The sequence below is a fragment of the Ovis canadensis genome, chromosome 3 (genome assembly GCF_042477335.2).
Source record: "Ovis canadensis isolate MfBH-ARS-UI-01 breed Bighorn chromosome 3, ARS-UI_OviCan_v2, whole genome shotgun sequence".
Lineage (NCBI taxonomy): Eukaryota > Metazoa > Chordata > Mammalia > Artiodactyla > Bovidae > Ovis > Ovis canadensis.
Window position 1 is genome coordinate 130,523,383 of NC_091247.1, and position 16,705 is coordinate 130,540,087.

At 40.4% G+C, this 16,705-nt stretch overlaps 1 protein-coding gene across 6 annotated transcripts in view; it reads right to left on the reverse strand.

Annotated features, from left to right (window-relative positions):
- The window catches only part of KITLG (KIT ligand), a 130,901-nt gene that overhangs the window by 74,465 nt on the left and 39,731 nt on the right, over nt 1-16,705 (reverse strand). For all 6 annotated transcript variants that reach the window (XM_069584159.1, XM_069584162.1, XM_069584160.1 and 3 more), the window contains exon 2: nt 14,289-14,402. In XM_069584159.1, coding sequence (XP_069440260.1) covers nt 14,289-14,402 — 114 coding nt within the window. The remainder of the gene's footprint in view (nt 1-14,288; nt 14,403-16,705) is intronic.

Genomic DNA, 16,705 nt, shown 5'->3' on the forward strand with positions numbered 1-16,705 from the left:
GCCAATAGCTTCTAGAATTTGAGAACAATTTGCTGAGAAAAGAATTTAGGTAAAGGCATATGCAGTCAGAGGGGTGCCAAGGCAGTAGGTGATCCCATTATCCGTGCTACCATCCAACATCCAATGGAACCACCTCACACTCATCTCAGCCTCCAGCCTAACACTTACCAAATACTTACCATGTTCTAGCACTGTGTTCATTATGGGCTTACGTTGTGTGATCGCATCCAACCCTCAGAATCACTTTCACATAGTATTGCTAAACTGATGAATGAAGAACTTAAGACTCAAAGAGGTCAAATAACTTGACTGAGGTCACATGACTACTACCTGTTAAGTCTGGACTAGAACTCAGGTCTCTGACAGCCACGCCTCCGTTACCTCTCAGCTCAACTACACATGGTCACCCATCTACTCTCTGCACACTGTCCTAGATATTTCCCACTTGTGAGGCTCACGAGCATCCCTCCTCGTGCCACCCCCAAGAAAACAGTCAAGTCTGCACTGCTTACTGAGAACACATCTGCGCTACCACAGGAGGCGGCATTCTTCAAGTTCAGGGTGACTTTTCACATTAACATTCTTTCTCTTGGTCAAACTTCCCACCATGCTTCCAGGATTTCTTTTGTCTTGTGGATCTTCACCCCCATATTTGAAAAGCAGATGGACCTCATCATTTTATGGAAGCCCCGGTGGAAAGCGGAGCCAACAGCTTCACAGGTATAAAAGCTGGAATCAGAATGAGCAGCACCCTTCTGTTTTGTTACGAACCAACCAGGTAAGTGAAAGCCATTCCAGATGGAGAAGCATGGCACGAAATGGTGGGTGTTCTGAACACAGGTGCTTGACAATCTAGCCCCCTTCCTTAAGCACAGTTAACATGATCAGAAAATAAATACAGAACTGACCAAATTAGTATTCAGAAAACTTATGATCTGAGTATGTATGTACCAAGACAGCAGAGAAAATGTAAAAGATACGCTGGCCAATTCTGTTTTATTAGTAATTGACATGTAAAAATTGCTGCAAAGAAGTCAAAGAAACCTTACCACTTGGTGGTGGGGGGGTGGGGACGGTGGAGAGGTGGGGGGTGGGGAGGTGGCAGTATAGCATAATAACTTCTGCCTTAAACTGATGTACTGATATTTAGTTTCCAAGGGAGCTGAAAAGGAATACTATTTTTGAAAAATGCTTTAAAAGTTTAAAAGGTTTTGGTACACAGTCTCTGCCACAACCAAGATACATATTATTGGGTCTATTTTACCGAACGACACATGGAGGCTCAGAGGGGTTACCTGGCATCTCGGGGTCACAGACATGAGCACACAGTGCGAGTGAGCACACAGATCCCGGCTCTGGGATTTGTGCTGGTCTCAGCAGTCATCTGTCGATCAGTCTCCACATTATTACTTTCTTGGAATGCACTGGTTCATTTCCAATCACATTTGGAAGAGAAATTAGGAAGTCAAGTTGTATATTTTTTATGGCCACTTCATGAATTATTATTTTACTTTATAAACATTCATAGTATGTTGAATAGCATCCAAAAAGCACAGATAACCTTGTGATAAATTCTCTTTCTCTTATGCATGGTGAGCACTGCAGAAATTTGATAGAGTAGAGGGAGCCTTTGGCCTGGAACTAGGAAGATAAGCTGTTCCTTCGACGCAGTTACTTTGACGAAGGACTCACAGCAGGTCCTGGGGACACACTGCTCAGGCTGGATCCAGGTCCTGCCACGTGCTAATTCAGCGATCTTGGGCAAGTTACCAAATCCTCTTTAGCCTCAATTTCCACATAGGTAAAGTGGGAATCAGAGAACTGAGCTGGTGGATTTATTAAGACTATGCAAGGATAATGTAACTTGTTTAAAATACTTATTTAGTGTTGTGGGTGAATGAGTACTTAATAATTGCAAGGGAGAGGGACATTCTAAATACAGGAAGGAAGAGACATCTGCAAAGACAAAGACATAGTAGACCAGGGACAGATCATCCAGGCTCTAGCCGGTAGGAGGTAAGAAATATGCCAGGAGACCCACATCAGTGAGGGACCTGAATGTTGGGCCACGGAGGCCAAGCGGGAAACAGTAAGGTTCAGCGGAACCAGTTCCACCACTAGAGCCCTACAAGTCACTCTTGTCTTAGGCACATTGCTTCCTTCCTGCGGAACCTCTACCCCTCATCTGTAAGATGAAGAAGTTGAAGGAGAAAATTACTAAGAATTCAGTTGGATATAACTTCCTCGTGTAAGCAGTGGTGTTACACTGAATGTGTTAAGCAGGAAGAAAACATGACAGTCAATTTAGGAAGGTTAGTTTGGAAGTACTCTTGCCTGGAGAATCCCATGGACGGAGGAGCCTGGTGGGCTGCCACCTACGGGGTCGCACAGAGTGGGACACGAAACAGCAGCAACAGTTTGGAAGTATGCACTGAAGCAAAGAGAGAAGACAGACCAGGGCAGTTTAGAAGACCAGTGGGAGAGTAATGAACATGCATTAAATATTTCTACAGAGATTAGAAGCTGAAAAACCAGAGACATGCTTTACATTCCAAGGAAGCATCCTGCTGGTAAGGTTATGTGGATACGGCTACAGATTTTGAAAACCTAACTGTCCTAGTAAAATAAGTTCAGGGCAAAAATTAAAAAGAAATAGAACCTAATTGATGGAAAATTTATCAAAGCTCAAATTATTCCAATGAAAGAAATGGTTTGGAGTGTGGGGATTTAAATACTGTACCAGATTAGAAAATGCATAAAACTTCCAAAACAAGTCATTTTGTGATACGATGGGATTCCCATGTGGCTCAGATGGTAAAGAATCTGCCTGGGATATGGGAGATCTGTGTTCAGTCCCTGGGTAGGGAAGATCCCCTAAAGAAGGCAATGGCAACACACTCCAGCATTCTGGCTTGGAGACTCCATGGACAGAGAGCTTGGCAGGCTATAGTCCATGGGGTTGCAAAGGGTCGGACACAACTGAGAAACTAACACTTTCACTCTATTACTAGACAGGCCCACTTGCTATCTTTTCATTTTTTGGGATATCTTAAGGATTGATCATATTCAGTGATACTAGGGAGAAAATGCATAAGAAAATCAGTTCAGTTCAGTCGCTCAGTAGTGTCCGACCCTTTGCGAACTGATGAATCGCAGCACACCAGGCCTCCCTGTCCATCACCATCTACCGGAGTTCACTCAGACTCAAGTCCATCGTCCATGATGCCATCCAGCCATCTCATCCTCGGTCGTCCCCTTCACCTCCTGCCCCCAATCCCTCCCAGCATCAGAGTCTTTTCCAATGAGTCAACTCTTCACATGAGGTGGCCAAAGCACTGGAGGTTCAGCTTTAGCATCATTCCTTCCAAAGAAATCCCAGGGTTGATCTCCTTCAGAATGGACTGGTTGGATCTCCTTGCAGTCCAAGGGACTCTCAAGAGTCTTCAACAACACAGTTCAAAAGCATCAATTCTTTGGTGCTCAGCCTTCTTCACAGTCCAACTCTCACATCCATACGTGACTACTGAAAAAACCATAGCCTTGACTAGACAGACCTTTCTTGGCAAAGTAATGTCTCTGCTTTTGAATATGCTATCTAGGTGGGTCATAACTTTTCTTCCAAAGAATAAGTGTCTTTTAATTTCATGGCTGCAGTCACCATCTGCAGTGATTTTAGAGCCCCCTGAAAAAATAAAGTCTGATACTCTTTCCACTGTTTCCCCATCTACTTCCCATGAAGTGATGGGACCAGATGCCATGATCTTCATTTTCTGAATGTTGAGCTTTAAGCGAACTTTTTCACTCTCCTCTTTCACTTTCATCAAGAGGCTTTTTAGTTCCTCTTCACTTTCTGCCATAAGGGTGGTGTCATCTGCATATCTGAGGTTATTGATATTTCTCCCAGCAACCTTGATCCCAGCTTGTGCTTCCTCCAGCCCAGCGTTTCTCATGATGTACTCTGCATATAAGTTAAATAAGCAGGGTGACAATATACAGCCTTGACGTACTCCTTTTCCTATTTGGAACCAATCTGTTTTTCCATGTCCAGTTCTAACTGTTGCTTCCTAACCTGCATAAAGGTTTCTCAAGAAGCAGGTCAGATGGTCTGGTATTCCCATCTCTTTCAGAATTTTCCACAGTTTATTGTGATCCACACAGTCAAAGGCTTTGGCATAGTCAATAAAGCAGAAATAGATGTTTTTCTGGAACTCTCTTGCTTTTTCCATGATCCAGCAGATGATGGCAATTTGATCTCTGGTTCCTCTGCCTTTTCTAAAACCAACTTGAACATCTGGAAGTTCACGTATTGCTGAAGCCTGGCTTTGAGAATTTTGAGCATTACTTTACTAGTGTGTGAGATGAGTGAAATTCTGCAGCAGTTTGAGCATTCTTTGGCATTGTCTTTCTTTGGAATTGGAATGAAGACTGACCTTTTCCAGTCCTGTGGCCACTGCTGAGTTTCCCAAATTTGCTGGCATATTGAGTGCAACACTTTCACAACATCATCTTTCAGGATTTGAAATAGCTCAACTGGAAGTTCACCACCTCCACTAGCTTTGTTCGTAGTGATGCTTTCTAAGGCCCACTTGACTTCACATTCCAGGATGTCTGGCTCTAGGTGGGTGATCATACCATCATGATTATCTTGGTCATGAAGATCTTTTTTGTACAGTTCTTCTGTGTATTCTTGCCACCTCTACTTAATATCTTCTGCTTCCGTTAGGTCCATACCATTTCTGTCCTTTATTGAGCCCATCTTTGCAAGAAATGTTCCCTTGGTATCTCTAATTTTCTTGAAGAGATCTCTAGTCTTCCCCATTCTGTTGTTTTCCTCTATTTCTTTGCATTGATCACTGAGGAAGTCTTTCTTATCTCTCCTTGCTATTCTTTGGAACTCTGCATTGAGATGCTTATATCTTTCCTTTTCTCCTTTGCTTTTCACTTCTTTTCTTTTCACAGCTATTTGTAAGGCCTCCCCAGACAGCCATTTTGCTTTTTTGCATTTCTTTTCCATGGGGATGGTCTTGACCTGTCTCCTGTACAATGTCACGAACCTCAGTTCATAGTTCAAAAGGCACTCTATCAGATCTAGTCCCTTAAATCTATTTCTCACTTCCACTGTATAATCATAAGGGATTTGATCTAGGTCATACCTGAATGGTCTATTGGTTTTCCCTACTTTCTTCAATTTAAGTCTGAATTTGGCAATAAGGAGCTGATGATCTGAGCCACAGTCAGCTCCCAGTCTTGTTTTTGCTGACCTATACAGCTTCTCCGTCTTTGGCTGCAAAGAATATAATCAAGCTGATTTCGGTGTTGACCATCTGGTGATGTCCATGTGTAGAGTCTTCTCTTGTGTTGTTGGAAGAGGTTGTTTGCTATGAATAGCGTGTTCTCTTGGCAAAACTCTATTAGCCTTTGCCCTGCTTCATTCCGCATTCCAAGGCCAAATTTGCCTGTTACTCCAGGGATTTCTTGACTTCCTACTTTTGTATTACAGTCCCCTATAATGAAAGGACATCTTTTTTGGGTGTTAGTTCCAAAAGGTCTTGTAGGTCTTCATAGAACCCTTCAACTTCAGCTTTTTCAGCATTACTGGTTGGGGCATAGAGTTGGATTACTGTGATATTGAATGGTTTACCTTGGAAACGAACAGAGATCATTCTGTTGTTTTTGAGATTGCATCCAAGTACTGCATTTTGGACTCTTCTGTTGACCAAGATGGCTACTCCATTTCTTCTGAGGGATTCCTGCCCACGGTAGTAGATATAATGGTCATCTGAGTTAAATTCACCCATTCCAGTCCATTTTAGTTCACTGATTCCTAGAATGTCGACATTCACTCTTGCCATCTCCTGTTTGACCACTTCCAATTTACCTTGATTCATGGACCTAACATAGGTTCCTATGCAATATTGCTCTTTATAGCATCGGACCTTGCTTCTATCACCAGTCACATCCACAACTGGGTATTGTTTTTGCTTTGGCTCCATCCCTTCTTTCTTTCTGGAGTTATTTCTCCACTGATCTCCAGTAGCATATTGGGCAGCTACTGACCTGGGGAGTTCCTCTTTCAGTATCCTATCATTTTGCCTTTTCATACTGTTCATGGGATTCTCAAGGCAAGAATACTGAAGTGGCTTGCCATTCCCTTCTCCCATGGACCACATACTGTCAGACCTCTCCACCATGACCCACCCATCTTGGGTGGCCCCACAGGGCATGGCTTAGTTTCACTGAGTTAGACAAGGCTGTGGTCCATGTGATTAGACCAACTAGTTTTCTGTGGTTATGGTTTCAGTGTGTGCGCCATCTGATGCCTTCTTGCAACACCTACCGTCTTACTTGGGTTTCTCTTACCTTGGACGTGGGTAAGTTACCGTGGCTATAATAGCATGGAAATGCTGGAAATGTGGAAATGCTGGAAACTTGGCCAAAAAAGTCTTTGCAAGCCAGTCATTGGCTGCTTACCATGCCCTGTAGGTATTTGGACTTGGGAGAAAAAGAACTCAAAGTCAGAACATTTAACTCCCCCTCTAGATCACTGATCTAAAAGCTTTGGATCTCAAGATCCAAACATCATTGAGGTCTCTCAGTCTTATGAAATCAGTGGCTTTTTGGACATCCTCAGTGAGATCCTTGTCTCAGTTGTTTCTGCCAAGATGTTGATAAGAATCAAAATGCAATGATAGTAACTCGTGATTCCTTTGAGCCTACATAAAACAGTGCACACATAGTTGACCTTTCTGAGGAAAAGAGTCCAGTTCTCAAAGTCTCTGTGATGCAGAGAAGTTTAAGAATCACTGCTGATTCTAAGAGCAAAGAAAGCCTTCTATGCTTGTACTTAAATATCCTAGTAATATCTCAGTTTCCTCCCATGCCAGAGCTTAGTGTAACACTGGTTGTTCAGCCCTCAGAAATAACAGAACAAGGCTTTTTGCCTTTTTATTTCCCCTTATAAGCCATTTCTTGTTAATACTGACTAAAAATCTCACCGGGTCAATTGCTTTTTTGTTTTTTAAATAATAACTCAGTCAGTGATTTAGAAGAAATTAACATGACAACTCACAAGACTTTCTGGGTCATCTTTTCTCAGTAAACAATACCTAAATAAGTTTAGATGATCCTTGTCTCCTTCAAATAAAAGAGATTAAAAACATTTGATCTCTACCATCTAACACAGGGAACTCTACTAAATGCTCTGTGGTGACCTAAATGAGAAGGAAATCTAAAAAAGAGGGGATATATGTATAACTGATTCACTTTGCTATACAGCAGAAACTAACTCAACATGTACAGCAACGATACTCCAATAAAAATTAATTTTAAAATGTTGGTCTGCTTCATAAACACACCTTATGATGATGACTCCTGTTAAGTAGTACTAATCTATAATTTCCTAATCATAAAATAAGGAGACTTCTACCTAGGAAATACAATTCAAGAGGATAGAATGATTGTTCTTAAACTGCAGTTGATACTGACATGTTAAGACATCATAAATTATGAACTGGGTTCTTGTGTTCCAGAGATAAGCAGTTATGGGTTCATACCTCTAGTCATCTCCCAGTTTCCAGGTAAGAATCAGCAGGTTACTAACCATCACTAGGCTTCAGCTGCCTAATCAATACGCTGGTGCATTGGTCAGGCTTCCCTTTGACCCAGATGGTAACGAATACACAGGTGGACAAAATCATTACCTCCTAGGGCTGCAATGACTAAAACAGAGAATCCACAGACAGTGCTTTGCGTGTTGCTTGGATGTTCACACAATAATATCTGCTGTAAAAAAGTCAAGGAGCAGGAGATACTGTACCTAAGTGGTTTATCTTACAAAGGAAGAACAACATTTTCTTTATGATAAGATTGACATGCTTGGCAACATAGCTAGTCAGTTTTTACAAATATTATTTCTAATATGCTCTGTCCTTTGAATACTGTTTAAGTCCAAAATTTAGCTTTAAATAGAGGGAAAAAAAACCTACTGACTGCAGGAGCAAGTAAAATGCTAAATATTGCAAATTAATAAAAAATCAACTTTAAAAACTATCCAGCTATCAAACTGTTGTTCTTCAATGGTCAAACAAAACTATGGGGGGCCTCTGCTTTTAAAGAGAAGATATACTTAGAAATGGGAAGACACAGAGACTCCAATCCTCCATTTTAATGCAGTGGTAATTCTATCCAAAGAACATTGTATTTGAAGAGAATAAAAATTCAGCACTATTCAAAACTGTCCACTTGAAGTTTGAAATTTGTTATCTAAGAATATTTTTATAATTTCCTATTATGCCAAACTGTAAGAGTCATGTATTAATCTGTTTAAATAATTGCCTACTGCAAGACCAGGAAAGCCACAAATTTCTGACTTTACCCTACTGATCTATAGACTGACCTTGAAAAGACAGTGATTTCCACTTTTACAAGATGGGGGCTAGAACAGCAACCTGCCTTAAACATTTTAAGGAAGACAAATAATTACCCAACAGATAAAGATAAAAATATTTTCAAAAAGCAGCAAAGTCACATTCAATTAAACTCCCCCAGACGAAGAAAAATTATCAAAAATGAAGGAAACAGTAGAAAGAACAGAAGGAAAAACTAATTTGATCTATTTCAATGTTTGGATTCCTTTTTTATCAACACAGTCATTAAGAGCTGCAGTTGAACCACCCCAAAGATACACGTTTTTAAAGTTTGATTCACCCCCTTCCCAAATACCCTTTCTTTAGGTAGGTCTGAGTTTGCCATTTAACACAAGTCTTGCAACATTTTTTAGTAACAAAGCAAAATGTTCTGTAAATAGATGAACTATTATGCTGAGTAAACATGCCGGAAGAATTTCAAATGGAAACCATGGGGACTATAGGTGTAATACAAAATGTCCAAGAAGAAATTAAAAAGAAAATGACAGTGAAGTCACAAATACGCTTCTGTGACATGGGAGTCACCCCAAGCAAACAAACTGAAGATTTGTGGGCAGAGTGTAAGTTGCCACCTACAGCAAAGGCAGAACTGGCAGCATTGGTGAAGAAATGATTTTAGTTGAATAAATTACAATGAGCAAAGGGTAAAAAGGTATTCTCAACCCACTTTCTTTTTCTCAGGTAAAATGTACAAATGTTATGCCTGAAAAGCAAGTAAATCTAATCTGATATAACCTCCTTTAGTCAAGGCATAACTGGATTATTCCAACACGTACAATCTGAAGAAGTAGGACTATGGAATAAGAGAATCTCAGGGCTAAAATGGGCCTCCCAAGTTATCCAATTTGCTAGTTCTTATCTTTTTGGGGGGAGGGTTACAGACTTCTCTGGGAAGTAGATGAAAAGTTATACATGTTCTTAGAAACACACATAGGGCTTCCCTTAGAGCTCAGTTGGTAAATCATCTGCCTGCAGTGCAGGAGTTGGAGAAGAAAATGGCAACCCACTCCAGTATTCTTGCCTAGAGAATCCCAGGGATGGGGGAGCCTGGTGGGCTGCCATCTATGGGGTTGCACAGAGTCGGACACAACTGAATCGACTTAGCAGTAGCAGCCATGCAGGAGACCCGGGTTCAATTCCTGGGCTGGGAAGATTCCCTGGAGAAGGAAATGACAACCCACTCCAGTATTCTTGCCTGGATAATCCCATGGACAGAGGAGCCTGGCAGGCATAGTCCATGGGATGGCAAGAGCTAGACACAACTTAGCGAATAAACCACCACCAGAAACACATAAGGCACACAGCAAGCATAATTTGGAATTTCACTGGAAAGAGTTTGAAAGTTTATGAATTCTAGATTAAGAACTACTGATTATGTCCTAATTCCTCATTTTCAAAACCAAAAGTTGAATCCCAGAAAGGTTCAGAGATTTACTTGTCCAAAGTCAAACAGCTGGATAACAGCAGAGCTGGTATCAAACACCCCAGTAAGCCTGACCTACTTCAAGATGCTTTTTTGCTCCACTGTTGTCCAGAGAGAGGCTGTGTTTACCTGTAGCCATAAAACTGAAAAGTCACTCATGTCCCTATTTGAATTCGTGAAATCAATGAGTTTTAGGCTAAGGATGGGAACGCCACTTCTTTTCAAATATGGAAACAACCTCATATTGTAAGTATAATATTATGACCTCAGCAGTCCTGACCTATGCAAATGCCTATCACCTGGGACGCCAGTCCAACACCTTAAGTTTCCTACATCTCATCTCCATGAGCTGCAATCCAGTATTTCTGAGGCAGGGCCCTGATGGCTAAACTTTTCATAAGGACCCTCAGAGATTGTCACTGGATGGTTCTCAAGTAATATTCCACAAAACGCCAGTTTAGAGATGTGATTTGCAAACATTTTTTCCAGAAGCTCAATTCTTTGTTCCACCCAAGTCTTATTTAGAAACCCAGAAACACAAATAAAAGCAGAGCTGCTGGGTAGTCTCTTAAGCCAGTCTGAAAACCACTGTCCTAGAAGACAACACAGGTGTGGGACCAGGAGCTGGACCTCACCACCCATGGATCTCAGTTTTCCTATTTATGAAATTCTAAATTCTCTAAATTCAGCTCTAGTATCCTATGACCCACAAACATCACTACCATCACACTACCATTCTATCCTCCGTTGCTAAATATGTCCAACTCTTTGTGACCCTGGACTGTAGCTCACCAGGCTCCTCCGTCCATGGGATTATCCAGGCGAGAATACTAGAGTGGGTTGCCATTTTCTCCTCCAGGGGATCTTCCCAACCCAGGAATCAAATCGGGTCTCTTGCATTGAGAGATTCTTTACCACCGAGCCACCAAGGGGGCCCTGTACTACAATTACTAACATAATATTTAGCAAGCACTTGCTATGTTCCTAGCACTGTCCTTTTAATTTATTTAATCTTTCAAATCACTCTGTGAGGTTAAGTACAGTAGATCCTTGAACAACACGTGTTTGAATTTCGTGAGTCTACTCATACTCCTATTTTTTTTCAATAGTATTACACTACTACACAATCCACCTTTGTTGAATCCGTGGATGCAAAAACCACAGCTAGGGAGGAACCTTATATGCAGAGGGCCAGCTATAGGCTGTGAGATGATTTTCCACTGCCAGAAGGTTGGCACTGCTAACCCCTGTTGTACCATTAATCTATTATAATGATGAGGAAACTGAGGCACAGAGAGATTATGTGACAATAACTGTGGTTATATATATATGTGCATATATATATACACACATACACACATTCTCTTATTCCATCTACACCACAAAATTGGGAAGAACTGAGCTTTAGAAAGATAATTTCTTATCTAAGGTCAAAGAGCATGTCTGTCAGATGCTAAAATCCATTCTAACCAAAAAATTAGTATAAGTCGGATCCCATACTTTACCAGAAAATATTTTAAATAGCACTCATTTTCATGTGGTTCTTGTGTATTAGTGATCTGCTTTCATATATTCACAGAGATGGCTTAGCCCCAAACTAGATTATAAACACTCTGAGACCAGGGATTATTTTATATCTTTCAATTTCCTACTCTATGAAATACTGGCTGTGCATTAAGTAGTCTTCATTCAATCAGAAGTGATCTTCTAAATCGTTTTTTGTTATTAACTTGACTTTCCCCCCAATAATCTTGAGTAAACACACTAATCTCATTTAGATCAACTCTTGAAATTAAAAAATTCCCCTCTGAGTAGGTTGCTGGAAGGGAGAAAAAAGACTTTTTTTCAGCTTAATGATTTTACATTTGCCCCTGGGGAAAGGAATTATATTAATATTTTACTAAGTATGTCTTTCCAGGCATTTCTTTCTCAAAGTTTCTTGCATTTTTCAACTGATAGGTAACAGACTGAAAATAAGCAGATGGTTAAAGACAAGAACGGAAAATCTTGGAAGGTGCTTACAATACTTACTTATGCTACGTGAAAATATCGGTTTGCCATTTCACAGGAAGTGGTGCTTATTAAGTAACATTCTTCAAACAGCAAAAAATACTGACTACAAGTAATTTTTCTTAAATGCCATTTTAATTTTGGACATGCTTAGCCTGTGGTCAGATACACCATCACCTTCCATCTGTGATTCCTTGCTCGCATATTTGAAATTGGATGCCTAGGACAAATTCCTATCTCCTCTGCTCATTGTAGCGCCATGGTTCCACAAACAGCCCCATTAAGAGTTGTTAATGTCCCAGCTGTGACCTACTTTAAGTCTATTTTGGAGACTCGCATTAATCTAACATATATGTAAACCCATACAACACAGAAAAAGCTATGGTTTTTCCGGTAGTCATGTATGTATGTGAGAGTTGGACCATAAAGAAAGCTGAGTGTCAAAGAAAAAGAATTGATGCTTTTGAACTGTGGTGTTGGAGAGGCCTCTTGAGAGTCTCTTGGACTGCAAGGCGATCAAACCAGTCAATCCTAAAGAAAATCAGTCCTGAATATTCATTGGAAGGATTGATGGTGAAACTGAAACTCCAATACTTTGGCCACCTGATGCAAAGAACTGACTCCATAGAAAAGACCCTGATGCTGATAAAGACTGAACGCAGGAGGAGAAGGGAACAATAGAGGATGAGATATTTGGATGATATCACCAACTCTATGGACGTGAGTTTGAGCAAGCTCCAGGAGTTGGTGACAGACTCGGAGGCCTGGAGTACTGCAGTCCAGGGGGTCGCAAAGAATCAGACATGACTGAGCAACTGACCTGAACTGATACAATGTAGATAAAACTGGCCATAATAAGAAATGAGGTTAAAGTAAGGTCACAATATTTTGGTCTCTAAACTTTGACAGCATAAACCATCTAAAATAATGGTTCTTAAATCTCCTTTAAGGAATATCTTTAAAATGTAGATGCCTAGAGCCCTTCCTCAGACCTGTTTAAACAGTGGGGCCCAGACACCTGTGACTTTCATGAACGTCACAGATAATTTAGTTGCTGCACAGTGATGAACATCCGTACTTTACCCATCGAACAAACATTTCATGAGGGCCTTTGACCCATACCAAATTTTGAATATAAATGTTTTCTCCTTAGTATAGTTCCTTGGCTCACAAACTAACGAGCAACTTGAGGAAAAGGATCATGATCTATGTTTTGAAAAAAGTACTTCCCCCAGCCCATCCTTAAACCCAGCTGGGCATATAGGAGGCAAATGTTACAGTGCTTGGATCACCAGCCCCTCAAATAAAACACGTTGATACACCTTCAGATACTGCACCAGAGAATATTTTTAAGCCTGGACTTTGTAGGTATCCAAAGAAATCTGCACGGTGGGTGTGTGTGTGCATGTATGTGTATATTCTTATTCTTATAGTATGGGTATATTCTTATTTCTACATTGAGACTAAGCTAAGCAAGACTCAGATCGTAGCATTAAACTTCTGTTTTGAAGCTTGGCTATGACCCAAAATAACAACATATACACCAGGAAATGCATATCAAAGTAGGAAAGATACATATCTCAACAAATATACTTTCCTTTCTTTTTTACATACTACAACCCTCATTTCGTTCCTGTTCTCACATCACTCTGCTCTCGAAACAATATTCAAATAACTGAGTGCCAGTGGGCTCGTTTACATCAAGAACTTACAAAACGGCGTTTCAAAGTGTGTTCATTCCAAAAGCAAACAATGCTGCTCCAATGAACACGTACAACTGCCGCTAGATCCTGAGGGTCGGGAGGAATCCATTTCAGAGGCTGCCACGCCCCCCTCTCTTCGGTCTGCGTCTTGAGAGAAGCTGGCATGAGGCTGGCCGTGGGGAAGGCTCACTAGTGAAAAGCGGCTTTTGCTGAGCGGATGGGTGTGGGAGATGTGTCTGGTCAACATTTGGGCAACAAACGACTCCAGCTGTGTTTACTGAGGGGGCAAACACCCACCCGCGTGTAACGGGGTCTTAGAGAGGTTGGAAACGGGAGAAGGAGCAGCTCAGACCTTCTTTTGTTAGGCTCCTTAGAGAAGAGCAGGAAGACGTGTGGAGGGAAAATGAAGCTTGCCTACGAGATAATGGGGAGCAAGCTAGTGCTCACACATCAGCAGACAGAGCCTCGCCAGTGTCCTTCGCTGCCTGCAAAGGAGAAGAAGAGGCCAGCAAGGAAACAAAGTCCCTCAAGCGAGGCGTGGCGGCCAGCTTGACCAACAAGATGCTCCGTGACCGCAAGTTATCTCCTGACCTGCTCTCTACAAACCCTTCAGGATAACTCAGTGACTTCTCTCCTGACTCTGAAAGACACTAATCTGGGGCAAGAAAAAAAAGGAAATCTTTTTCAAAAAGTACAAGAGTCAGAGCAATTGAAAGCATTCCTTACCAATTTTGTAACGTCTTTCACATCATCAGTCACACGGTTCCGGCAGATCCCTTGAGTGTGGACGAGAGGATTAAATAGGAGCAGTTGAAGATAAATGCAAGTGATAATCCAAGTCTAAATGAAAAGAGAAAAAATGCTGGTGACCGTCAGTAAATATCCATAGTCACTCACACTAGTAACAACTAACATTTTCTGCCTTAATGTGGAAAAAAGAATCGATCTTGAGGGTTGTTTTTTTTTTTTCTTTTAATACTATTGGTTTAAATACAATTAAATGCCTTACACACAAACTATGCTAACCAAATTTATTAAAATTCTCAGTTAAAATACGGTTTGGATTTTTCATTTCAATGACAGTTTCTTTAACTTTTGTCAAAACTTTCTATGGGCAAGTCCCCAATGGCAATTAGAAATGAACTTGTAGCAACATGAAAAGAATTTATCACTTAAACTATTTTCTAAAAACTAGGGAATGCATAAAATTTGTACCTTAAGGCACCAAAAGAATTTTTCTCTACTTTAAATGTTGACTGTATGGCAAGTAACAGCAAAACTCTGAGCATTGCTTTAACCCAATAACCTACTAGAACACCCAGTTAAAGTGAGGGAGAGATATTTAGGAGACAATTTAATCTAATTGGTGAGATATCAAAAGAATCATTGTTTTCTATCAGCTTTTTAGCGATTAAACAAGGAAAAATATTTTTTTAGTCAATGAGAAGACATTTTTGAATACCAGCATGAAGTAATCACACACACACACACACACACACACACACACACACACACACACACACACATGCTACCTCTCTTTCCAAATAACTCTTTCAACCATGTTAAATAGTTACTTTTATGCATGGCTTACTTTTTCTTATCACCCTATGTTTTGTATTTCCAAAAATTGGGGCATCTATTTTTTTCTCCCTCAGTATCTTTATAAGACATAACAGCACCTGGAATATAAAAAGCTCTTGCTAAATATTTGCTAGATGAATCAGTGATCAAGGTTAAAAAAGAGTCTAATGCTTCAAATTTGGTACCTATTTATTGAACTTGTACGAGACAGGGACTGAGCCAGCCAGAAAAACAAAGGTGGTAAGACTCCCCTGAAATGCAGATTCAGGGAAATAAGTAATACCCACACCCCGTGATAAATGTTTTGGGAACCCAGAGGAGAAAGCAATTAATCAATTAATCTTAAGGGAGAGAACTCATGGCAGAAAGGCAGTGCCAAGAAAAGCCTCAGAGAAAATGTGACTCCAACTGGATTCTGGTGGACAGAGGAGGAATTTGCAAGAGGTGACAGGGAGGGCATGAGCATTCCAGGAAAAATAAACAACAGGAGCATAGGCATGGAGATGTGATGATATTTTAAAATGTGAGAATTCTTTTATGAATTAACATTCATCTACAGAATCTTAAAATTACACAAAGGCCCATCTGCACATGGCTAGAAATCTTTCCTACTTATTATGTAACCAGCTATGTATTAAATGTAACTGGATTATTATTTTCAATTAATATCTGCCACCTTAATAGATATTATACTGGACCAAGTTACAATGACCATTTACTGAAATTTCTAAGACTACAATACTACCTACATAGATAATAATGGAGTGTGAACAAAACTAAAATCCCTTCATTGTTTTACCATTGTAATCTATGAATGTTAAGCAATCCTGCTTAATTTTGTTTAAGGCTACTTTGAGCTTGGTGGGATCCTGCTCTTCTCCCTTGGGCCAAAAATAAAGACTAAATTGTGTACATCAGGGGTCCCTAACCTTTGGGATCTAGTGCCTGATGATCTGAAGTGAAGCTGAGTAATAAATAATAGAAATAACATGCACAATCCATGTAATATGCTTGAATCATCCCCAAACTATCCCCATCTCTACCCTGGCCTGTGGAAAAATTGTCTTCCAGGAAACTGGGCCTTGGTGCCGAAAAGGTTGGGAACCGCTGGTGTAAACGATTTGTTTGGGGGATTCTGCTTTTTGGACAATCCCAACACATAACATCTCCCCTAAGAGTTTCCCTTCATGTATGTAAATACAGTGCTTAAACTCAAAGTGTCTTTCATACTGTCATCGCTAAAATCTAACCCTCCCTTGAAACAGATTTCTCCAACACCCTCTTTCATGATCTGACTTTGGGATCCTCCCTAAGGATCTCTATAAAGGGCCAATCCCTAATAACCTTATTCATATTCTAGGCTGTAAGGAATATAAAGGCACAGGGATGAGGGAGGGGGAATTCAATAAAGGTGATCGAAATATACAAACTTTCAGTTGAAAGATAAATAACTACAAGGGATGTAGTGTATAACATGATAAATATAGTTAGCACTGCTCTATGTTATATATGAAAGTTGTCTGAGAGTAAATCCCAAGAGTTCTTATCACAAGGAAAAAAAA